The following is a 26101-nucleotide window of genomic DNA, read 5'->3' as shown; positions in this document are numbered from 1 at the left end:
TATCGTGCAGTCCTGGAAAACTTGAGTTGACTTTAGTGATGTCTGCAGTGACCCCCAGTAATCCAAGTTCGATTCAGTCTCAGATTGACGGATCTTCAGATGGACTGTTTGCCCAGTGTGCACAGTATACCTTGTAATTCTTCTGGCCTACACTATTACTCGTGGTCAGGGTAACCTTTTGCTAGACGCTTTGGGTACTTGATTGCTGTTTTTAGGTCGCGCATGCACTGCATAGGAGACCTTTAGCTGTCGTGCAGCTCGTTTTGCAAAGCACATACTCGTGCTTGTGGCGGCATATGGCTTGCGGGAGTGCACAGCCACGTGCCACAAGCACGAGTATGCGCTTTGAAAAAGAGCAGGATACTTGCGCACCTTCGCCGTGCTTTTTTGTAAAAAATCTTTTCAGCGAGCACGTGCGCGCGCACCACTCCCGGGAAATAGGAGTGCTTCGCCACAGACTACTTGATACTTTTTTTAATTCAACATGAAACTGGGAGCTGTGTCAGATTGGCAGGATGCTGAGTCAAGGCAGGGTTCAAACTGTGCTCCCCATGTTACATGGGCGGCATTTGTCGTCACTAAGCCTTACGGCCTCCCCTGAAAGCTCTCCTCGTTTTGGGCTTGAGCTGCGCCAGAGCCAAGGGCCCGGCTCAAGCGCTCAGTGACTCATCTCTATATCTACCTCACCTTTCTTATTCTTCCTCTCGGTTTACCTACATCACCTCCACCCTCATCCTCTCTCTCACTCTACGTCACTCCTCTCTACCGCATCTTTTTTTCCCCACAAAATGTGTGCCTCTTTCTTTCTATCCTCTATGTACCTCACCACCTCTTCCCTCCCTGTGCATAGCCTAGCCATGCCTCTGTATCGGGCCTCTTTTTAACTCTACCTCTCCTCCTTTCTATTTCTGGTTGTTTCCTTTCTACCTCTAATGATCTCTCCTTTTGACTTTCACAGTACATCGCCTCTCAGCTATCTGCTTCTCCCCACCCCTTCCCATCCACTCTCCGTTCTCCAATACAACGCACTTCAACACATCTGTCTCTTTACTCTTCCTCTCTCTACCATCTCTCGTTTTCTCAGGTCTTACTTCCTGATTTTGACTACCCTCTTTCTCTCCACCTCCCGACCCTCTACCTCTCTCTCCATCTTTTGTCTCTCCCTTCGAGTCACCTCTCTTTCTAGAACCTTTCCTTTGTGCCTTTCAGGCTCCTTCCTCCTCTCTCTTCCTCACCAGAGGCGGAGGGCACCGATGAGTGTTGTAGAGCGAGGGAGAGGAGGCTTATGCACGCTTGTGCCCACAGCTAATCCGCTACAAGCGTGGCTTGGCGGCATGGAATGTTTCATAAAGAAGGCTGCGATTATAATGACACATGCCACTGGCGCCTATAGCACATGTGGGGCCTGGGGAAGTTTTCCCGCTTCCCTTCTGACGCTAGTAAACATGTTTTACGAACAGGGGACTCTTTCACAATATTCAAAGTTTCTCAATTTGTTTTTTAAATGAATAAAATATAGCTGACCACCAAAACGTTAGTGAGGAGCTAAAATAAACCAAACTCTCAGTCAGAGACTGAATTGGGGTTGAATGGGGGACAAAAGTAATTGTGAAGAAGAAATAATAAGCAGCAGCATTGAAAAAATAAACCTTTTGGTGATTATCCGAGGTATCCTCTACATCCTCCTAGATATATCAGTGGGCCTACATAAAACGATTCTTGAACTAGAGGCCCAGGACCGTTGTGATTGCAATCACAACAAGCATTGGCATAGCCAATAGGTCTCGCCTTTGGGACCTTATAAGTATTTAGCCATGCAACAGTTGATGTTGTTGCACCAAGGATATTGTGCTGCATAACTAAATACTTATAAGGTCCTAAAAGAATGTTAAAAGAATCCAGCAGAAGAATAAGTTAGTTATCTTTGGTAATGCTCTTTCAGGTGGATTCTATAAATGCCTTTTCTTAACTGCCTCCATGCCCCTCCCTCCCCAACACATCCCTATTGTGTGGCGTTTTTTTCCCAAATCTTTTTTTTTTTTCAATCTCCCCAAAAAAAGTCCAAAGTTGTTATTCAGCACACTATTAACAGTTGTTCACACTCTTGTCTTAGGACGCAAAAAGAGTGAAGATAAACTGAAGTTTACGAGCAGGTACCTCCTAGACCCTAGCTAGGATTTACCAGTATCTGTTCGTCTGACGGAAAAGAACCTTTTGGACCCCACTCTAGTGTGTGAGGCTCAATGCCTTGCCTTCCGTTTTTTTTTTTCTCTCCCTCTCTCACACCACCCTTTCTTTCTCTCTCGCTTTGCTCCACCCTTTCCTCTGGTATTTTTAATTGCAGTTTTGTACCTCTAATTGCCTAATTTTCCATCTCTTTGGTCTGTTTCTGTTAATGTCTGTCTGCTGTATTGCCTCGGCTATTGCTTTGTCTTGTTAATGCGTCTCTTTCCGCTTCTCCCTGCTTTGTATTATCAATAGTTTTTCTCACTCTCTTGCTTTCTCGAACTTTGCTCCTCACTCACACTTCTCACTCTGTTATTTTTCCTCTGGTCTATTTAACTTACTGCTCTTCTCACTCTGTAAGTTATCTTGCACCTTCCCACACCCACCGTGTATTACTCGCACCAGTCACATCCAACACCCGATTACCTCACACCTTGACACCTGCTCTCTCGCTAAACGCCACAAAAGTATAGTCTAAACTACACGAACACTCACTGCACTTGCTCTTCCTACTGAAATCAGGTTGACACCCTTGTCTTCCCCTGACATTGCTGCAGCCATCCTTCCCAGCTTCAAGATCGCTGTAGGAAGCTGGCTCTGTATATGGTATGCCACTAGGAGGATATATCGTGCAGAGTTAATTGGTTTCCCAAAATTGTACAGGGCTCCGTGTAAAACCTTAAGTGCTCTATTACTGGCAGTGTGGGCGAGCAGAGGACACAGGAGTGTAAGACATTTAGTGCACAACATTGACCAATAATGGATACATGACTCAAAAAGAAGATCCACACCAATTTTAGAAAAATAATCTGTTTGTACTTTATATTAAGATCAAGAGCTTAGCAATAAGGTAAGTACATTTTTAAATAGAAGCATTTTTCACTTAAAAATTCGACACGTAGAACAATTTGAGAGCAATTCAATGTTATCCTATGGAGGAAAACAAAAATGAGGTAATGTGGGTAAGTCTCACACAGTTCAGTCTACGGGACCAAAGGACATCAAGGGTCAGGTGAGTTCCAAAACTGCACCACCAGTGGCATAGGGGCGGCCAGTTGCAGAGGTTAAAATTGGAGGTCGACCTAATGCGTTTCAATGGAGACTGGGTGTACTTGATGTTGCACTGCTTGCAGGTAAGTAATTTGGTTGCAGGGGCCAAGCATTGGGGAGTCGGTCAAGCACAGGGAAGGGGGAGGGGGGGGGACAAAGCAGCACCAAACATACACCACCAGGGGCAGCCAGGTGGAGAGTGCAATTTTCAGCATCTGGTGCCCAATGTATTCCAGTGAGGATTGTTTTCGCCAAACAGGTTGTAGGCATCGAGCCAGAGGTTGTGGGAGAGACACCAACAACTACAGAGATGAGTAGAGGTGTTGGGGGTGGTAGGGTCACAGTTGATTAAGCTCATCAAGGCGCAGGGGCTTCGGTTGCAGGGGGGCCTTTCAACGTCTGAGTCTTCTTACCGGAGCTGGTCAGGGCCAGTGCATGGATTCCGGCTGCAGGTGTTTTTGAGGGGTCCGCTAACACTGGACTATAGGTTAGATTTGCTGGACAGATGAGCCACTCAGACGTGGGCTATGGGCATATGGTGCAGAGTAGACAGAAGTAGCGGTTCCAGCTGGATCCGCAGTCCTTGTAGTTGGATTTTTCTGGACAGGGTTGTTGTCCTATGGAGATCTGGTCTTTGTTGAGAGCAGGCAGTCTGTCCTCTGGATTCTGGAAGTCGCAGGCCACAGGACAGGTGTCAATTTCTTTGCAGGATCTTTAAAGCTTGTGACAGGCCGATAAGGCTGGGGCCAAATCAGTAGTCTTCTTGAGGATCTGATTCACAGCATCGTCTTCGTAGGTCGCAGGAATCTAGTTTCTAGGTCTGTGGGAGATGTCTAAATACTAAATTTAGGGGGGGTTTGTGGGAGTAGTAGGTTGGGTAAATGGGCTCCTTATCTGGGGTGATTACAGTCACTATTATGCCACCCTACTGTGGGAGGGGGGGGGGGCATAGACCTAGTCCTGATTGAAGATGAGGGGGCTCCATCAAGATGGAGGGGACTGAAAAGTGTGCTTAACGTCGCCTCCTCCACCTGAGGGATGAAGTAGGCAATGGTGGGCACACCTAGTCATTCTGAGTTTTCCCACCCAAAGGGGGTGGGGGTTTAAACTGGGTGCTGCCAAATTCTAACAGCAGAGGCTGGGGGCCGCATTACAAAAGAAGTATCCCCTTCGAGCACTAGAGGGGGGAGGAGGCCGGGGGAGTCCCCTTGACTTATCCGATGGCTTTAGGGACTCATGTGAGCCTCTTGCAAACCCTACTGTCCAAATATACCAAGATTTTTAACCTTGATTTCTCAAACTACTGAGATACCAACATCACAAAAAACACATGCTGGACCAAGATTTAACTTTCTGCCAATTTTGGTGTAATTTCGTCAGCCATTGTCATTGTTTAATTTTCCTTTGGAAAATTGCATTGGGAAATTGTTTTGAGACCCCTCCTTTTTTAGGTGGAGCCTAGCGCAGCACACATGCTCTTCGGGAAGCTTCATGTGAGCACTATGAACTTTGAGTGGGTCTCCTTATGTTCATGTGCCGAGCTCGTTTCGCATCTGGCTGACCACGGCCCACGGGACCGAGCATGTCAACACACGGCACACTCATGAGGGGCGTCAGTGTCTTTGTATTTGTGAGTGCCAGCGTCTTTCTGGTCACCTGATTGTGAGAGCAGAAAACAAAACTACCAGAACCAAACTAGCCGTCTCATTCTCGCAGGTCATGCACATGCAGTAGAAACTAGGCTTGTTCAGAGAGAAACCGGATTAGTGCCTCATTTTCGGGAGTACATGAAGCTAACTGAGCATGTCCTTCTCAGTGTTATGAATACCAGAAGGTTCCACAGGAGCGTCAGGAATCCGGAGAGAATACCACAGCCTTCCCCCGTGGCCCTCCGACTCTATCAGACTCTAGAGTAACGGATGGCACACCCGGGGAAAACAGGGAAACAAAACCAGGGAAGGTGGGAATACTTCAGGAAGGACAAGGGCTCCACGTCTGGGACAGGTGAGGCTGAATACTACTGTAGGGAAAGAAGGGTTAATTCAGCTTTGCAATAATGAGGCTTCTCCAATATTCAATTGCAACCCCTTGTCACACATACCATCCTATTGTTAATTCCGTATGAACACCACACGACCTACTGCTATTTCCAGGCAAACAGTAATTACATAGGACAGCGTCGAAGAAGAAGATCCTGTACAACAGAGAGATATGAAATCAGACTGGAGTTAATTTCCCCACTAGAAACCACGCAAGTGTGATGTTCCCCACTTACCCCCACTATGCTACGGTAGAACTGGATTCGTATATGGTTTATATCAGCTGCAGGTGTAGATATTGCACCTAATTGAGGAGTAATCCACAGAGGAATATGAACAGCAAGTAGCCCCCACAATCGTTCTATAACTATCACACATAGATATGGTTATAATAAATAGAAACAAAAGGCAGCGCAAAGCGCTGTTACCGTAGCTCAGTAGCGGAAATTCGATATAACCAAGTGGTTCACGCAAGTCTTCCCAAGTATTCTCCAACTTATAGCAGCACAGGGGAGAAACCCCCACAAGACTCAGCAAGGAAGGGGTCAAACCAACAAGAGAGGGAAGGGTATGATACGGAAATAAAACAAAAAGGGAATGGGAGCGAGGCTAAGATGCAAGTGCCTCCTTTCTTTTTAGATGCAGAGCGTGGTGTCTGAGCTCTGTTCGGCTGGGTGATGGCGCCGAGATTCCGGGTGGTACACCCGGTGGGCGGAGTTGCGAAAGAACCCCGAAATCGGTATCCCTGAAAACTACCCGATGGAGAGGGGAGGTTGCTGGAGTGGATATCAGCGATGATGGGGACTTGAACAGTCCTATGGGGATAAATATACCAGCGTTTACAGAACGCTAAAACAGACTCGTCCTCTGGCGAAGAGAACGCGCAGAGGAATCCGGAAGCAATGGAAAACGAAAGTTAGGCACAACAACACGGACGGAAATGGAGCCAAGAGCTAGAACGCTAAGCGCGTTCGTGAGCGTTTACGCTCCTTTTATACTCTTGCAATCGTTGGGCAGGGCTCCGGGGCATGACTCTCAGCGCAGATGTGTACGCAGGGTATTGGTCTCTCATTCCGAGAGAACAAACACGGACGACCAGTTGAAGGGGGAACTTGAGTACCACATGTACAGACCAAGCACGTCATTCTCTTAGAGCAGAGAACCATTGTCGGAAAGAGGCTGATGGGGGAGATGGAGATCTTAGTTTCATAGACAAGGTGGGCTCGCGCACTGAGCCCGATTGCTGGTTACTCACAGCAGCGCACACAGCAATTCCTACAGAGCGGACTCGCGTGGGACGAGGGTCGCGTTCTCTCAAAACAGACCCTCGGGCTGGGCAATCTTCCGCGCAGGCAAGTCACACGCTTGATCGAGCGTTGGCTCTCGCAGACTGGACACATACAGGTAGCTCAGTGAACTCATTCTCTAAAAGCAAAGACGCGCAGGACACCCAAGCATCTCATTCACATCGTGACACGCCAGGAGCACGAGTTTCGGGTTTCCACGCATCGGGTTAGACGAACGCGGGATTAAAGTCTCGCTCTTATAATCTGGTTAAATGTATACGAGGAGCCTGAGAGTGTATCATTCTGATTCTGACACCTAAGTGCATCATTCTCACAAACATGTACACAGAGTCCGAGGAAGTATCATTGCCACAAACAACACTCACCCAGAATCTGCCTCCTTCCCACATAGTGAGTGAAGCCGAGGGTATCCATCTCACAAGCAGCAGATACAGAGTCTCACCAACATGACCGATGCCCAGGAGTGCATCATTCTCATAAAGCAAAGAATAACGCACGTGGACTCACTTTGTTTTCCTCGGGGTCTAGTATTTTCACTGAACAGCTCATGAGCCACTGTGAGAACAAGCATGGAGGTTAAGTATCAGCAGCATCCTTTGGATCGATAGCTTTTTATTGCACTTGAAAATTAACTGCGTTTTGTGTGTCTGCACTAGGGAGAGCTCACGCCCGAGGCAGCACAAAGCCCTGGTCCTGTTGTTTCTCCCCTGCTGTCTCATCTCAAGAACCTACAAGCACTTCTTCTTTCATTACTTTTTTTCATTTTTATATAGTGCAAATAAAGGTTTCAAAGCGTTTTGCATGAGCACTAGTTCCATTACAGAAATTTGCCCAGTGGGGTTTCATGTGCTGCATGGTAAACATTTACAAGGTCCCAAAGGCACGACGTATTGGCTATGCCAATGTTTGTGTTCTCCTGCTGCTATATGAACCACCCCGAAACTTTCCAGTGAGTTGTATTTTTGAAGATTCATCAAACAGCGCTGAAGTTATTACCAAACTAAAACGCTCTTCCTACGGTAACTAGAACTACACATTGGCCACGGTCACTGTGTAAATTTAATTCATTTTATTTATAAATGTGTGTATGTTCATAGCATGTGTCTGTAGAGACACATGATTGGAATACTGTTGCCATCGAGTGTTGGCTCACATTATTTTTAATTTTTAGAAAGGCTTAGAGTCTCAATGCTGTGATTCCTTCCTTGCAGTTACACTGTGTTTGGGCATCGACTCCACCCGTCAATATAATTATTTTTTTTCTTTCCTGGGCCGTATTGTTCTCTAACAACTCTGAGGTAGATGGACTCACCGGGCCTTTCTCGGGCATCGTAGTTTGCAATGTTTAATGCCCTCAATTGGAGAGCAATCGGAATCAATTCGAGAGGAATCTTTGAAGTGCTGTAGTACATCGGCAAAGATCCAAATTGAGACATCCTTCCTTCCTTTGGACATAAAAGATTAGGAAATGTGGGCAAATAGAGGGTGATGGATTGAATGCCCTTTCGTTTTCTCCCACTGTGACCCACTTAGTATCCTTAGAATGACCAATAAAGGTGCCTGCAGTCTTTGCCTCCTCCCAGAATCAAATGAGGCCTCATGTGAGTCCTGCCCCGCATTTAGGTGCACGAAGATGCTATGTTAGAGGAGGCGCGTCTTCGGCTGTATCAACTGTGAGCTGCCGAGATGCTCATAGTTTTCAGCAAACGAGAACCCCTTGACCCTGAGGAACAGTGCCCCGAGGTCCTGGGGCACCATCCGACACCCAGCCCACGGATTGGCTTTAAGTGCCTCAGAGGAGGGAGGGAAGTGACCTTCGATACCAGTGAGTTTGAACACCGTTCTCTTCTAGAGTGGCCGTGAGTACCACAGTGGAACAAAGTGCTAAGCCCCTCACACAAAGCAACTCCTTAGTGCTCAAGGCAAAAGCCCACTGCGTCTGTTGCATGGCCACCTTCAAGCTATAGTCCACACCATGAGAAAGCCGCTGAGCAGACCACGAAGGAAAAGTTGCCAAAACCGATCATGATTAGAACGACCCTTAGGGACCCATCTTCTAGATCCAGGTGGGCACCTAAAGAACCCTGGAGGCCCACAATTTGGCCTTCGATGTAGAGGTTAGATGTTTTTAGGCACCCATCCACAAAAAGCTCATGAAGGAACTGAATGTAAGGCAGAACAGTTTTTTTCTTTCATCCCAACACTGGGAAGTCTTCTACAAAGCCATATGGGAAACTATCCAGCTCATTACTGCCAGTGCTAAATAAGTGAATACTGTTTTTTTTTTTTTTTTTTTTTCTTTTCAAGGAATACATCACTTTTGTGAACTGGGTGGCAAAACAGGGCAAGTTCGCAATCCCTGTGCCATTGCTGCCTTCACCTAAGTACTTGACTTCTCCATCTCCACACCCATATTTTCCACCTCCTCCAAAATCTCCCGAGGGGTCAATTTACTCTTATTCTGGCACTAGCAGCTATTATGGGATGGAGACTGTTGGGATGGCTGTGTATGGTGTGAATCCACATGACGACTTAGACCATTAGCCCTACACCATACTACTACTTATCATGCAGTTATTCAGAGGTCGGCTAGTGGCTTCAGCGTGTTAATACATACCATTAAAGAGGATTATTTTCTTGTGAAAACCCTTTCAAGGGCTGAACACAGAGACCAGTTTCTACAAATGCCCAAGGAGATGCTTCAAACCTCTCAAAAGAACTTTAAGGCACCAATAGGCCAAAGGTAGTTATGCCCAGGGTCTCAAGGAAATTAAAGTCGCCTCCCAGTGACCCACTGCACCCCACTCCGGACAATCTGATGGCACTTCACTTAAATGTGAATTTAAGTTGATGTATGCTTTACATCACATGCTTGGGCCTGCAAGTAAGCAACTTGCTGTCGTCTCCCTACTGAAGTCTGTTGTAGTGGAAACTATGTACTTCAAGGCAGAGTCTTCAGATAAAACAGGTGCTAAATCTTGCTTTAAAATGTCTGAATCAAGGTAAAACACATTTGTCTTTTCTACTTGCAGAGCCGTCATCGTGGAGTCTGGAACGCCTTCAACGATGGCAAAAAAAAGCAAGAATCCATCAGAGGACGTCGCATCTTCCTCGTCTGACGAGGAAGAATACGTGGTGGAGAAGGTGCTAGACCGACGCATCATGAGGGGTCAAGTGGAATATCTATTGAAATGGAAGGGATTTTCTGAGTAAGTACAATCCATTTGATCATTTAAAGCTTTTTAACTATCTATTGACCCTTCCAAGCAGACCTGAGAGGGGATTAGTGCTCCATAGCCCATACTCCACCCCCCCTAACCCTCATTTGCACCAGGAGGCGAGCCTGCAGAGTCCTGCACAAAGATTGCATGGCCAGCCACGCTCTGAGAATCGCTCCCTACTTTTCGCAGTGTGGTACCCTTCCAAGCAGACCCCAGAGATGATGTAACAGGGTTACAATAATGACCGAGACCAGAGGGATGTACTACAAGGAGGCTTATTGTTTAAAACAGTGGAGGCAATGGCTGGGTTACTATGAAGGATGGGAACACTGTATCCTGTGGTGTGTTCTGTCTTGTTAGTTCCCCTGGGTGGGTGGTATTTTCTCCTTTTCAGCTCTCCTGGTACTTGCCCTTAAGGAAAACACATACAGGAGAGAGTATTAATCATCGGGCCTTCTGTGGGTTGCACAATAAACCACCACACCATACAGGTTATGTGGGAGACAGGGTGGTTCCAGGGCATAGATCGGTAACTCGCTTCCCTGCAAATAAAAACCTGATAAAGGAAAAAAAATAGCCCTAACCTTTCCATGCAGTCAGTAGTGCCAATTCACCAAGTTCTCCCTGAACCCCCTTTGGTTGTACTGTGCTGTGAGTCACGCGGTATAGTGCTGGCCAGCTCCGGTCTCTGTGAACCTGAGCCCGCCCTCAAAACCACACTAGAGAACCCCACATCAATGCCCAAGAAACCACATGGTGAGGACCCCTTATCAGTAGTAGCCTGTGACCGTGACCCTGTCCTGGAGTAACAGCTTTCTGGTCCTCTTTGCCTTTACCTGGGGCCTGGTCGAGTTTTGCAGCGTGAATTTTTCTGGATTCACTATGCTGTGCATTACTGTGCTAACTTGTGGTTGGTTCCGGAGTTGTAGTATTTTTTTTCGTGGTCCAAGTGGGCGGTGACGTCCCACCATTTGGTGTCCTTCGTGACGTCTGCGCGCTTCCTGCAGAAGCTCCCACCTTTGGTCGCCATCTTCAGATTATTTTTTCTGCCGTTGGGTCTGGATCGTTGCCGAAGAGTTCCAGAGTTTTGGAAGAGGAATCAAGAAAATCGACGAAGAAACAACTTTTCAACTACACCGGACTACAGGTCAGGTACCGGGAGCGACGAGGGAGAAGTTTCAACGAACGAAACTTTGACGTTCGACTGAGAATGCGCTCGCAGGGGGCTCCCGTAGAGCGGGGATGGACCAAACACCATTCAAGTTTTGCACCAATTGCCACCACAAATAGGCCCAGAAGGATCAGCATCCAGTCTGCAACCCCTGCCTGCTGCTTGACCACAGAAGCGAAGACTGCAACGCCTGCTCGGCGTTCACACCCAAGACCCTTAAAGTAAGGGAGAGGCAGAGAAGGGCGAACCACAACATGCAGGGGCAGGGGCCATCTCCAACGCTACGAGACTTGAGCCTCTCTAGTGGAGAAGAGAACAACATTGCCGAAAGACCGGAGGACTGCACAGTCGTCTAGGTCCATAAGAAGACGTCGAAGGAGGTAAGGGAGTCGTCAACCCCTAAACACCCTAGCGACACTCAAGAGTGAAGCAAAGGCCCCGAGCGACACTCTTAGAGGTGAAGCGAAGTCCTCGAAAGGAGCTCTGCCGCCAAAACACTTGACGAAAGCAACAGCCTCCAGGGACAGTCAACCGAGCGGATCCTTTGAAAAGGACTCCCAATCGGCAAAAAACCTCAAAGATGTCTAAGGTTGCCCTCAAGAAAGACACCTCGGAAAGAAGGGCCGACATTGTCATCGACAGCCTCGGAGGGAAGCGTTCCAACCCTAGACGCCGAACATGCCGCCGAGATGGAGAGGAAGAAGAGGAGGCTCGAGGCCGAAATTGCGAGCATCCTACAGCGAAAAAAGAACTTCGAGAAGATGAGTCCATACACCATCCCGCCGAAACCCGCGGTTGAAGTCGAAAGGGACACCGAAGATGCTGAACCGCCTAAGACACCCGAACCAGTCGAGGAACTGGGGGAAGACTATTTCGAGGGAGAAGGCGATGAAAATCTGCAATCCTACCGGGACTCGACGTCCTCGGAGGCACAAGATGTGAAATGGCAAGAACTCGACGCAGAATTACTGGAAGAAGGCGTAGACGCTCAACCTTCGAGGCCCGCGCCACCAGACAAAGATCTATAACATGGTCATTCAGAGGGCTGCACAGACATATGGAGGAGGAGAAGCCCAAGGCATGTGTGAGAAAGTGCCATCTTTCTTGCATGGTGTGCCCCCACTAATTGCTGAATGTACTTTGACTGAGTGTGCCCTGGACTCCTGTCAATCAGGTGCCCAGGGCCTATGTTCCTTCCCTAAAGACCCAAATTGGCAAACCCTGGCCACATGTCAGCCCCTGGTGGGGGTGGGGGTGGGGGAGAGATCGATCGATCCAGGGCCCGCAACGTGGGGGATGTAATCCATGTCGGGTAGAGATTGGTGGGACGGTGGAAACGTATCAAAAATGGGATCTTCCACAGTTCTGTGCCTGCTAGAGCCTTATCCATAAAGAGCCATTGTTGCTCACTCTGGCCTCGACGTCTCCACTAAATACCTAAGCTGGGCTGCTCGATAGTATTGAAGTCAGCACGGGACACCCAAACCTCCCATCGATGCAGGCTCCCAGCTATGGTCCTGACTCATTCTGGGCCGCTTATCCACCCAGACTTAACTGTTGCAACTCCCCCTGAAACTGTCCTATCATTCCCTTTGGGGATTGCAGGGGGAGGGTGTGAGAAAGTGCCATCTTTCTTGCATGGTATGCCCCCACTTTTTGCTGAATGTACTTTGACTGAGTGTGCCCTGGACTCCTGCCAATCGGGTGCCCAGGGCCTATATTCCTTCCCTAAAACAAACCAAACCCAAATTGGCAAACCCTGGCCACATGTCAGCCCCTGGTAAATGGTACCCAGGGCCTTGTGACCAGGGAAGGCCTCTAAGGGTGGCACAATGAGTGCTGCAGCCCTTAGAGGCCCTGTACCCTTACACACACACACTGCCATTGCATGCTGAGTGTTTGGGTGCAAGACAAAACAAAGTCGACATGGCACACATCCCTGTGTGCCATGCCCATCACCTACACTGCCATGGCATACATCAGCCACCCCTCTAGCTGGGTGCCTTATGCCAATGGTGTGGGCACAGGAGCAGAAGCCCTGTGCCCCTACAGTACCCAGGTCCATTCCTGAGCACTGTAAGTGCAGTGCTGCCATTTAAGAGTACATGGTGCTGAGAGCTCGTGCAACACAAACTCCACAGCACCATAATGGCAACACTGAAGACTGAGCAGTTTGGTATCAAACTTCAGCACATTAAACCCACACTGATGCCAGTGTGGGATTTAATGTACCAAGCACCCCAGAGGGTATCTTAGAGATGCCCTCTTAAACCTAACCTACAATCAACGTCTGCTCTGAGGCTGCCTAGGCTTCCACAAAGCAGACATGTTGCTGGACCCCTGGGTGGGAGAGCCCCTGCTCTCCTGGGCCTTCAACAATGCACATCCTGGGCGAGGTGCTAAATCTCCTCCCCCCAGGATGGGCAGGGGGAAGCTTCAAAGGCATGCCGCCTCGGTGAGCTTCCCCAGGCCACTGCAACCCCCCACTCTGGCGGGAAGCTTTGTCTGGAAACCCCAAATAAGGACAGGGGATGTGCCAGCCTGCCAACCTCACCCCTCAGGTGGGGGAGGCGAGGTGAAGCACATCTCCGGGCTCTCGCCATCTTGAAGATGGGGAGCCCTACCCTATCAGGACTAGGCTACTGCCCCCCTCCCACAGGAGAGAGGCAGGATAGGGGGTGTACCCACCCCAGGACAGGGACCCATTGGTCCCTGCCCTTCACCTACTTGTAACACCCCTAAATCTAGTATTTAGGGGCACCCTGAACCTTCCTTTCCCAGATTCCAAACTACAAAGAAGAGCAAGAAGAAAGACCTGCCCTGCAGCTGCTAAGAAGAGGAAGACACCAACTGCTTTGGCCCCAGCCCTACCGGCCTGTCGACCCTCGAACCTGCTCCTGCTCCAACCCGGCATCTCTTGTGGCCAGCAACCTCACAAACCCCGGAGAACCTGGCTACCTTTTGGCGCTAAGCCCCTGGGACTCCCATGAGTAGAGGCTCTACTCAAAACCTACCTCTAATCCCTGGCAGCAGCCCGGAACCGCGAACACCGCGCACTCTGCACCAGCCAAGCCTGGCCAGTGCCGGAGTGAACGAAGACCACGAGGACGACCCCACGGCGACTGTGACCCAGAGTCTGGCACCCAAGGACCTCCCTTGACACTCCTGAAGAAGCCTGCAGCCTCAGAACAAGGTGCCCCCACTACCGCGATCAACCGAGGGTAAGATTTCCCGACACCAAAAGGCACCCCTGCACGCGGCGCCCCACAGCCCCCTGTGCCCAATCCCGGGGTACCTACCTATCTTCCAACTACCCAACTTACCTCTCGAAGTGGTGGTGGCACCTGAAGAATCCTCGTCCCCGAGCTTGCAGTCTTTTTCTAAACCAGAGATTTCCCATTGAAATCAATTGAGCGCTCGAAGGCTCAAAAGCACCCTGCACCCAGCCGCCAGAGTGGCCCTGGCAGTGCAACCTCTACACCTACCTACTTCCCCACTTGCACTGAGTAAGTGACCAGGAGCCCAGCTCCCACAGCTGTGTGGCTTGCCAGTCAGCAGCCACCAACCAAGGCCCCTCATCCCTCATAGGATAACATTGGGCCTAACTCTCTCTGCACACGGCCGCCCAAGAGTCGCTGAGGGTAAACCAACTGTACCTACCTGACCCTGGGGGACCCCTGAGTCTATGCCCAGAACCTCAACTCTGCCAGTCGAGTACTTACCTTTAAACCGATAACTCTATTTTCTTCATAGGGTGACATTGACTGGCTTTTTCCTGAAATTTCTTCTAAGTGTGGACTTTTCAAATCTTAAAATATTCACAAAAAATCAGCCGAGTAACAAACGAAATTACTCACCTGCTCTTAGTTGAGCTCCCAGTGCTGGATCTTGGTGCCCAGCACTGACTCTGAAAAATACTTATAACTGTACTTACCCGTAACCCAATTTTCTTCCGTAGGAAATCATTGACTGTTTTTCTGTGAAATTTCTTCTAAGTGTCAATTTCTGCAATCTTTAAATATTCTTTACAGATCCTATAATATCTGAAAACGTAATTACTGAACTGTTTTGGATAAAGGTCCCAGTACTGAGTCTAGGCACCCAGTACTGGATTACAAAAGTAACGAGAACATACTGTACCTGCAACTTGAATTTTCTTCCATAGGGAATCATTGACAGTTTTCTTTGAAATATTTTCTAAGTGCCAACTTTTAAAATAGCTAATTATTGTTTAAAAATCATTACAGTAATTAAGTCGACTTGCATCACTTGATTCTAAGTACTGACCCAGGACTGAATCTAGGATCCAGTCCTGGAATTCCAAAAGTAATCCTAAAAGTAATCTATTGCAAATAACTTGACATTTCCATTGAGCTCAATGCATTGTTGTTTAAAATGGAGTTGCCTATTGCAACCACTTGTAACTGTTTACAAAAGTCAATTGCATATTGCAAAAGTATTTATATAAAACATCTCATTCTGAGAAAGTATATTTTAAATCCAATTGTTGGTTCTAAAATAAAACAAGCATATATTTTTTTATATATAAACCATTGGCCTAGAGTTCAGTTATTGAGTGTGTGAGACCATTTGCTGACTGAGTGTGTACAAGAAATGCTTTACACTGTCCTCTGATACTGCCTTACTGCTCTACCAAGCTACCACTTTAGAGAGTAAGGTTATATCTAACTTTAGCCTCTGTCAAACCCTGGGGGACTGTGGACTCGGTACACCCTGTACCTATTAAGGAACAGTATATACAGAGCCACTTTCTCACAGAGGTTCTGAAATAGATATAAGATTTTGGGTAGGACTGTCATTTTTACAGCTGCAATCCTCCCAAGACAACAGGTACAGTTTCTAATGCGACTAATAAGCCTTCACCCTCCGCAATAGGTCTTGATAATTAAGTCCAGCTACCTTCTCTATTGTCCGGGCAATCTGTAGGCCCAGATAGGAATTGGCATGCTAGGCATATTTATTGGAGAATGCCTCAGATATATTCTCCCGGGTTTCAGGGGCGACTGTAAAGTGTAGTGCCTGAGATTTGGAGATCTTTATATGTAATCCTAAGACCTCTCCGAATTGTTGTGCTTCCTTGAAAAAGCTCAGGAGCAACGCTCCCGTTTCCTCTAGTGCAACCAGTACATCTGCATAGTGGTTAGGTGCTCTTCTTAACCAAAGCTCACTTCCTTTACCCTTGGGTTATCTCTCCCCTTCTGCGCAAATTACTCCATATAGAGAGCAAACCGGGGGGGGGGACAAGAGGCATCCCTGGCGAGTGCACCGCCTGATCGGAAAGCGTTTTTAACTGTGCCCATTCACCTTGACCAAGGCCTCTGGAGAATCATAACCGCTTGGCACCCAAGCTCGAAACGTCCCTCCCAATCCAAAGTGAGCTAGTGTCTCCATAAGGTATGGCCAGTGGAACCCGGTCAAAGGACTTCTCTGCATCTATAGAGAGTAGCATAACTTCCTCCCCCCTCTTGCGAGTGACCTTATCTATCAGATGTAGAACGCTTTTAGTGTTGGCGCACTTCCTGGACAGGACATACCCAGTTTGATCTGGCTCAACTAAATCTGGCATCAGCAGACCCAGGCAGGCTGCCAGTATCCCCGTCAGTAATTTCCAATCAACATCCAGGAGCGAGATGGGTCTTTAAAACCTGCAATGATTTTTCTTTCCCCGGCTTAGCTAAAACTGTAATGGATGCCTTGGCCATTGACTATGGGAGAGTGCCGGGGTCCTCAATTGAGTTACACCAGAGGTCTTCAAACTTTTTTGCTCAGAGCCCCCCCTAAGCAAAATATTTCGAAGTCGGGGCCCCCCTCCAAAACATTATGGCAAGGATTGGGGGAGTCGGAGGGAAATGGGTGCGTATAGGGAGTGGGGCTTATGAGCTGATTTCAGGAGTACTTTTTCTATAGCTTATAAACCTCACTAAATATGAGACTTCTAAAACGGCAAAAGCATCAAACAAAAACATGTATTATCCCAAACATACTTACCCCCATAATTGGGGTGTTGTGACCCCTCCCACTTTTGGACCCCAATGCAACTACACCTGCTGCAATTCTCATAACTGCAGTCCTGAGTAGCAGGCTATCTCCTTTGCATCTTTTACCTCTACCTCACCTTGGCGGATCATCACCTCTGCCCTAATGCTAGAAAGAAATATATTCTGCCATGCCCCTTTTTTTAAAGGTAAACTGTCATAATTGTGATGCAGTGGGCCTCTCAAACCCCAGTCCTGCTTCATGTGCTTCCCTAATGATAACCAGCAGTGGCCACTTACACACCTGGCAGCAGTACCAGCTTCACTAATGAATGGCCTTTTTAAAAAGAAAAGAGGCCACATACATAGTTCCCTTCTTTCGGGTATCTCTCTAAAGAAGCTATCTCTGGCCATTTGTAAACATAAAAATGAGTCCCCATACAGTGCTCCATAATCTGGGCCTTCTCTTTGACAATATCCATGAATCTCAATCATTTCCTCTGTCTCCTAGACTATTACTCTGAGGCTCGAGGAGTCAAGAGGATTAGGGCTCTGCATCTGAATGCAACCCTGCTGGCCTTCTACCTGCCACCCCATGGGCTCTGCTTTCACACAAAAAACTGCTCCAGAATGGATAATATTGACTTTGAGGTGCCTCTGCCTGAAAGCGAAGGATGTGGTGGTAGTGCAGAAAGTTGAAAAAGAAACCAGCCATTAATTGATAAAGCCAGGGCCACTGGAATTATGAGTTTCTGCAGCAGTATCATTTTTGCACAGAATTATGAGTTTACCGCATTTGCTACATAATCTGCAGATTCCAACAAAAAAAAACTTGATTTTAGCTTAAACGGAACAAAAGTTTTGCAGCGTGAATCTTTCTAGATTCACTATGCTGTGCATTATTCCGCGATCTGGTCGTTGGGTCCGGATTCGTAGTCCTTTTTTTTTTTTGTTTGTTTTTTTTTGTAGCCCAGGTGGGCGTCGACGTCCCACCATTTGGTGCACCTCTCGTGACGTCGTCGTGCTTCCTGCGGAAGTCCCACCATTGGGGCGCCATCTTCAGATTCTTTTTTCCGCCGTTGGGTCTGGATCGTCATCGAGAAGCTCCAGAGTTTTAGACGAAGGAAGAAGGAAAATACGCGAGTTTCATCGAAGGAGAACTTTTAGAAGACTACAGAGAGAAAGGTATTACAGCCGGGACGACGAAGAAGGAGGGGATCCTCAATTCTTTGACGCCCATAGGAAAATGCGCACTCAGAGGCTCTGAGCGCAATGGACAAGACACCATTTAAGTTCTGCCCTTACTGCCACCACAAGTACGCGCAGAAGGACCAACATCCGGTGTGCAACCATTGCCTGCCGATCGACCACGAGAGCAAGGACTGCAACGCCTGTTCCGCTTTCGCGCCGAAGACTCTCCGGGTGAGAGAACGACAGAGGAGCGCCAACTTCAGCATGGAAGGCAAGGGTAAGGCCCCGTCACTGTACGATCTGGGCCTCTCCAGCGACGATGAAGACAACCTCGCCGAGGGACCTGATGTCTTCACGGTCGCAGAGACCGATAAGAAAACGGCTGACGAGGTAAGAGACACGTCAAGTACAAAACCACCAAAAGGGCCCCGAATATCGGAAGGTGACTCTCGAAAAAATTAGTCAAAGTCCTCGAAGGGAACACCGGCGCCGAAAATTTCGACGTCCGCCAGTGGTTCAAAGGACAGAAGGCCCGAGCGGATCCTTCGAGAAGGACTCCCAGGTGCCGAAGACCGCCGAGAAACAGTTCGTCGAAACAGACCCACAAGGTGGGACGTTCGGCGACAAAAGACAAGGCCGCGTCGACGCAAGCTCCCTCGAAGAGACCTGCGGTCGACGCCGAGCACATCTCCGACATGGAAAAGAAAAAGAGAAGGCTCGAGGCGGAGATGGAGAGCATCCTTCAGAGGAAGGAGTTCAACGAAAGAATGAAAATTCAAAATCCCAACGGCCCTGTCGACGGATGTCGTTGAGATCGAGGAGCAGGGAGATTTTGACGCCGAAGAGCAGTCGAGAGGTCCTGAAGAGGAGGAAGAAGGCCCCTACTATGAGGGAGAAGATGATGAAGAGGATCAGCAGCAGTTCTACGGCTCAGCGCCGTCGACGACTCAGGAGCTGGAATGGCAGGACATCGATGCCGAAAACCCCGAGGAGCCCGTGGACTCGTATCCTTCGAGGCCTTCGCCGCCAGAAGACATTAAGGCTTACAACATGGTCGTCAAGAGTGCTGCAGCAGCCTTTGGTGTGAATATGGACGAGGAGAAGCCGAAAGCAGACTTCCTACTCGAAACTGCACCCCATCCAGACGAGGAGCCAGTTCCTCCCCATGCTCCAAAGCGTGATGAACCAAGGGAAGGAGGCGTTTTTAAGGACCCAGGAACATGCCGGTCCATCACACCCAGAACGGTAAAGAAGTACAAGCACTCCTCGCAGGATCCTCCTTGCATCAAGGGATCGGTCACTGCCGACTCCATTGTTAAAAGGCCAGGAAAAGAGAATGTGCCAGCGACCTCGGGCCCACCTCCTGATAAGGAGAGCAGATGGATGGACCTCACAGGAAGGAAGGTAGAAAGAAACGCCGCAATGCACTGGCGCATGGCAAACTCAAACGCGCTACTGAACAGACACCAGTATCAGCATTGGGATGAGATGGGGGAACTAGTCAAGCATCTCCCAGAAGAGTACCGTCAAAGAACTTCCCATCTAGTGGAGGAAGGGAAGAATATCGCCAACTCATGCATTAAGACTGCATTGGACGGGGCGGAAACTTCGAGCAGACTGATGGCCATAGGGATAACTGAAAGGAGACCGGCTTGGCTCAGAATTTCTGGATTCAAGCAGGAAGTCCAGAACAACATACTGAACACCCCTTTCAACGGTGAAACGCTGTTCGGGGAAACTGTGGATGAGAAGCTCACCCAACTGAAAAAGGAAAATGAGACTGCAAGATCCATGGGAGCCCTGCAATTCAGAGGGTTGCGAAGAGGCACCCCAAATCGGAGACCCTATGGAAGGGGAGGAATCCAGCAGGGTACGTCGCACCAGACATTCCAGCAAGGGCAGCAGGGTGACAGTCGCAGCCAGCAGGGACAGCAGAAGCAGAACTGGCAGTACCAGCCTCGAGGCCAGTCCTTTCGCGGGAGGGGAAACTGACGTGGCCAAAGGAGGAGAGGGGGAGACCAACCCTCATCTAAGTGACTTCACACGCAAAAAGATGCTCACCCCCAGCATACCCCAAAGGGTGAAGCGCAATGTAAGAACACCAAGGGGGTTACACAAAACAAGCGCCTACGAGCATGCAACACCGGTAGGCGGAAGACTGGGCCTCTACCTTCAACAATGGCAACAAATAACCTCAGACAAATGGGTTCTCAACGTCATACAGCACGGATACTGCATAGAGTTAGAGAAAAGGCCTCCAAACAAGAAACCAAAGAGAAGACGGCACTCTGGTCAAAAGCTCGCTCAACTCAGGGAGGAGACACTTCAACTACTGAAAAAGAGGGCCATAGAACCAGTGCCATGCAGAGAAAGGAACAAGGGAGTGTACTCTAACTACTTCCTGGTACCAAAGGTGGACGAATCACTAAGACCCATCCTGGACCTAAAATTTTGTAGTAGGGGATCTCTGTGTATAGTCATAATCTAGTGAGGTGTCTTTGAGATCCACGGTGGACATGAAGTCTCCGCCTCGTAGTTGGGGTAGCACTTCTTGTAGTGATGTCATCTTGAATTTTTGCGTCTTCATGAATTTGTTTAGGAAGGAGTAGTTTCTTTTCTGTAACTCCAGTTCTGTAGTAGGGGTATCTCTGTGATAGTCATAATCTAGTGAATAGTCCCGCCCATGTGCGGGGACCCCGGAGCAATAAAAAAAAAAAATCTCTTAAGGTGTCAAATCATGCAGACCTGCATCCACCTTTAAGAGAGAATTTAATTTAAAGACAGATAATGCAGCCTATACCCACAGGCTACACTGTCCAGTACTTCAGCTAGAATTCCACCAACATCCACAAACAGCACTGCCTGCCCAGCTTTTCTCCACAAGGGAAAAACCCCTGCCTCTACCAGCAAAAGCCTCTGGAATGATAGAGAGGAAGGAACGGACAGACAAGCCCCATAGGCTGCCATTATGTGGCTCAGAACAGGATACTGTGCCTTTAAGAGAACTTTCCAGAACTTTCCCAGTATCCCAGAATGCACAGCAGGTCCCTTTTTACTTCCAGTTCTTTTTTCCCGGCTCCTGCTAGCAGGACCCTGGAGCATTGAGCTCTCCCTTTTCAAGGGTTATTTGTTACTTTTCAAGTGATTTAGTGTTAGTAAAGTGCTTTCCTTCTGGGGTTGTCAGCATGCCTGGCTTGTTCGACAAGTGTCCTGATTGTGAAAGGAAAAAGGCTAAGTCAGACCCACACAGGGTGTGCATCGTCTGCCTTCCCCAGTCCCACGTGCCTGAGGAGTGTGACATCTGCCGCTCTTTTTCAGCCAGGACCCTGAGAGAGAGGATGAAGATCAGGCTCCAGGTCCTGGAGGACAGAAGGCTGAAGGCACGAGGTGGGTCTGGAGGGGCTGATTCTGCCCATGCTGAGGCCTCTGGGGGGCTCCCCAGGGGCAGGAAGACCAGCAAGTGTCCCCCGTCGACGTCGAAGGCGGTCGGCGGCGTCGAGAGGGATGACTACGGTCTGTTCGCCATCTCCCCAGCGCTCTGGGGAGAAGCGGCGTCGAAGGAGCTGAACAGGCCGCCGTCGACGGCATCTTCTGCAACGTCGCCGTCAAGCCATCGGCGTCGAGATCAGGCCCGGCGTCGGCGCTCGCCGTCGAGGGGAGAGCGCCGATCGCCGTCGGCGAAGAGAAGGTCGCCGTCGGCGAAGAGAAGGTCGCCGTCGAGGCGGCAATCACGTCGAGAAGATCGCCGTCAAGAAGATCGCCGTCAAGGCGGCGGTCGCCGTCGAGGAGGCGTTCGTCTTCGAGACGGTGCAGGGGAAGCCCTGACGCCAGGAGTAAGAGGGGATCGGTGTACTCCGTGGTGTATACACCTCCTCGGAACCCTACGCCATCGCCACCACCACGACCACCGACTCCTCCTCCACCGCCACCACCGCCTGAGTCACCACCTCCACATCCACCTCCTCGTTCTATACCACCTCGCACTCCGTTGGGGCCGCCTGCAGTTCCGCCGCGGTCGGTCTCCCTGCCCAGGTATCCGACTCCGCCGCAGGAGACGCCGAGGCCGCGACATCCATGGTCGCCGGGCCCGGCTAGACCGGCGGACAGGCCGAAGCCGAGGAGGTCGCGCTCCCGCTCCGTCAGGAGGAGAAGGTCGCGGAGCCATAGGCGGTCGGTGTCGTCAACATCAGGACGGCGCCATAGGAGGCACAGGTCCAGGTTGCGCACACGGTCCTCGGCCAGGGATTTCTCACCGACGCTGTCGGACTCACCGGGGACTAGGGTGTCTCCTGTGGATGATCTAGTCTCCTTCCAGGAGGTGCTGCTGAGCGGGTGCAGCCAAGTTGGGAATCACGGTGACGACACCCACGACGTCCGTCATATTCGAGACTCTACACAAAAAACACCTGTCTCGCCCCCTGCTGCCTCTAGTGCCAGGACTGTTGGAGCCTGCGTTGGAGTTGTTCCTCACTCCCGCGGTGACGAAATCCGCCCCCTCACGGCTCCTGAAAAAGTATCGGGCCCCGGACTCGGACCCTGCTTTTTTAAGGATGGACCGAAAGCCGGACTCTGTCATCGTGACGGCGGCGAGGAAACAGCATGCGGCCGCACCTTCATCTACTGTTCCGCCCGACAAGGAAAGCCGCTGGCTGGACTCGGCGGGCAGGAAGGTGTGTGGGACCGCGTCTACCACCATGAAGGCGGTGAGTGCGGGGGCGCTGTTGGGGCGGTACGACCGGACCCTGTGGGAGTCCCTCCAACAGTATGCGGACTTGCTGCCTCGGGACAGGAAGGAGGACTTCCTGGAAACGGTGCGAGAGGGTATGCTTGTTTCGAACCAGGTCATCAGTGCGGCAGCGGATGTCTCCTTGTTGGCGGCGCACGCCTACTGTCATGGCGTCCACCAGAGGCGTCACTCTTGGCTGCGCCTGACGTCGCTCAAGCCAGAGGCTTAGCACAGAGTAGCCAATCTGCCCTTCTCGTGGGAAACCCTGTTTGGTAAACATGCGGATGAAGGTGGAGGCGGAGACCCTGACGGCTGTCGGGTTGGAGATGGCCGAGAAGAAGAAGCGCCCGTTCCAGAGACGGTTCGGGTCTACGGGCAGAGGGCGTGGGCAGGGTTCGGGACAGCAGCAGCACCAACAGCAGCAGTTCCGGAAACCCTTCCAGAAACGCCAGAGGGGTAGAGGAGGCCAGCAGGCCGCTACTACTACCAAGGGCCCGGCCGGGTCTCGACCCTGAGCAACTACTTCCCCTGCAACCGTTACCCACTCCAGTGGGGGGAAGCATTCAATTTTTTCCGGCAGAGTGGAGAAAAATTACTCCAGACAAGTGGGTGCTGAATATTGTTTGCAATGGATACAGTCTTCGGTTTATCAGCCCGCCTCCAGCGATTCCGCCGGTAAGCTCTCAGTTTCAGCTGCGAGAGCGCCAGGCGGAGGCAGACATCTTGTTGAGAAAAAAGGCGGTAGAGGTACCTCTGTCTCAAAGGGGAAGAGGTCTGTACTCTCGGTTCTTCCTCGTTCGCAAGAAGGACAAGAACGAGTTCAGGCCCATTCTGGATTTGCGACAGGCAAACAAATGGATTCGCAGAGAGAAGTTTTGCATGCTATCGTTGCATCAGATTTACCCTCAGCTGCAACGGGTAGACTGGCTCTGTCCCATAGATCTACAGGATGCGTACTTCCATGTGCCCATTGCACGGAAGCACAGGAAGTTCCTGCGATTCCAAGTCTGCGCCAATCACTATCAATACACAGTACTGCCGTTCGGGCTAAAGTCTGCACCCAGGACCTTCTCGAAGTGCATGGCGGTGGTGGCGGCACACCTGTGGAGGAACAAGGTGTTTGTCTACCCGTACCTGGACGATTGGTTGATCAAGGCCTCATCCTTCTCGGAAGTGCAAGAACACTTCCGGTGGACGTGCGTTCTCTTGCGCAAGCTGGGGTTACACGTCAACATGTCCAAATCGGTCCCGACTCCGGTCCAGTGCATTCAGTACTTGGGAGCCTCCATCGATACGCGGTCAGCAAGCGTGTCTCCTTCGGAGGAGAGACGGTTATCACTCCTTCGGAAGGCTCAGGACCTCAGGACTGCTCCATCGACGACGGTGAGGAAGGTGTCTTCACTGCTGGGATCGATGGCCTCCTGTATCTTCCTCACGCACGGCTGCACATGAGACCACTGCAGGAGTGCTTGGAGGATCAGTGGGATCAGAAGACAGGTTCTTGGGACGACAAGATAAGGCTGTCTCTACATGCTCTTCAGTCTCTGAAGTGGTGGTGTTCGGCGGAGAACCTCCTCAGGGGGGTTCCCTTCCACAAGGACATTCCCACGAAGAGTGTTGTGACGGATGTGTCTCTCCAAGGCTGGGGAGCGCACTCCGGGGACTTGCAGTTCAAGGAAAGTGGTCCCCGTTGGAATAGACGTACCACATCAATTTCCTGGAACTCAGAGCTGTCTTCCTGGCACTGAAGGCCTTCCTTCCGTCCTTCCAGACCAACTCGCTGCTGATACAGACGGACAATACAACCACTATGTATTACCTCAACAAGCAGGAGGCGCAGGCGAACTGGCTTCTGGCCCGAGGACTGACTATTACGGCCACGCATCTGCCAGGGGTGCAGAATGCTCAGGCGGACGCACTGAGCAGACTGATTCAGGAAAACCACGAATGGGTCATAAACGACGAAGTACTAGGAGAAGTCTTTGCAAAGTGGGGGACTCCAGACGTAGATCTGTTCGCCACCGCCGAAAACAGCAAATACCGATACTTCGCATCCAGGTACTACCAGCGGGGGACGCTGGGGAATGCGCTATGGATCGACTGGTCGAACAGCTTTCTGTAAGCTTTTCCACCCATTCCCCTGATTCCGGCGGTGCTCATCAAACTGTCCCAGTCAGGGGCTCGGATGATCCTGATTGCTCCGGAATGGCCCAGACAGTGGTGGTTCACGGACCTACTTCACCGGTCGCTCCTTCCTCACATAGGCTGCCGTGCAGGCCGGACCTTCTCACGAAGTTCGGGGGGCGGATGGTGCACCCCAACCTCTCGTCTTTGAGTTTGGCGGCATGGCTCCTGAGAGAGTGCAATATGGCCATTTGAATCTACCAGACGATTGTATGGACCTACTGAAGGAGTCTAAACGGCCTTCCACTAGGACGTCCTATGCCTACAAGTGGAAGAGGTTCTGTATCTGGTGCAAGTCCAAGAGCTTTGACCCTACGACATGTAAGGAAGATGTCATCCTTCCATATCTTTTACATTTGGCGCAGTCCGGCCTTAATTTCCATTCCATTAAGGTTCATCTGGCTGCTTTGACTGCTTACAGGAAATGCCCTTCACAGACTTCCTTCTTTCAGATCCCTGTGGTCAAGGATTTTTTGGAAGGCTTGAAGAAAGTGTTTCCTCCTGTCAGACTTCCCTCGCCTTCCTGGGACTTGAATATGGTGCCGTCCAGACTGATGAAGGAGCCTTTTGAACCCATTCACAAGGCTCCGTTGCAGCACCTATCCTGGAAGGCGGCGTTCCTAGTGGCCATTACATCGGCCCGCAGGGTGATTGAACTTCAGGCATTATGTTGTCAAGAACCTTGTACTGTATTTCATGCTGATAAGGTTGTTATGCGTACTCACCCTAAATTTCTTCCTAAGGTTATCTCTGATTTTCATGTCAACCAGACCATAACTTTACCTACGTTCTTTCAGAATCCCTTTTCGCCAGCGGAAAGGTCTCTCCATTCCCTGGATGTTCGGAGGGTGTTGAAATTTTATCTTCATAAGACCAAGGATATTCGTAGGTCAGACCAATTGTTTATTAATTATGGATCAGTCAGGACCGGTCTCGCGACCTCTAAGCAGTCCATCTCTCGGTGGATTGTGTCCTGCATACAATTGTGTT

At 50.0% G+C, this 26101-nt stretch overlaps 1 protein-coding gene across 4 annotated transcripts in view; it reads left to right on the top strand.

Annotated features, from left to right (window-relative positions):
* Nucleotides 1–26101, top strand: part of CBX5 (chromobox 5) — a 229513-nt gene that overhangs the window by 157348 nt on the left and 46064 nt on the right. For all 4 annotated transcript variants that reach the window (XM_085654745.1, XM_085654746.1, XM_085654747.1 and 1 more), the window contains one exon: nt 9655–9831. In XM_085654745.1, the coding sequence (XP_085510871.1) occupies nt 9689–9831 (143 nt within the window). In that variant the 5' untranslated portion in view covers nt 9655–9688. The remainder of the gene's footprint in view (nt 1–9654; nt 9832–26101) is intronic.

The sequence above is a fragment of the Triturus cristatus genome, chromosome 4_1 (genome assembly GCF_964204655.1).
Source record: "Triturus cristatus chromosome 4_1, aTriCri1.1, whole genome shotgun sequence".
NCBI classification, from domain to species: Eukaryota; Metazoa; Chordata; class Amphibia; order Caudata; family Salamandridae; genus Triturus; species Triturus cristatus.
This window is presented reverse-complemented; position numbering and strand designations above follow the sequence as displayed.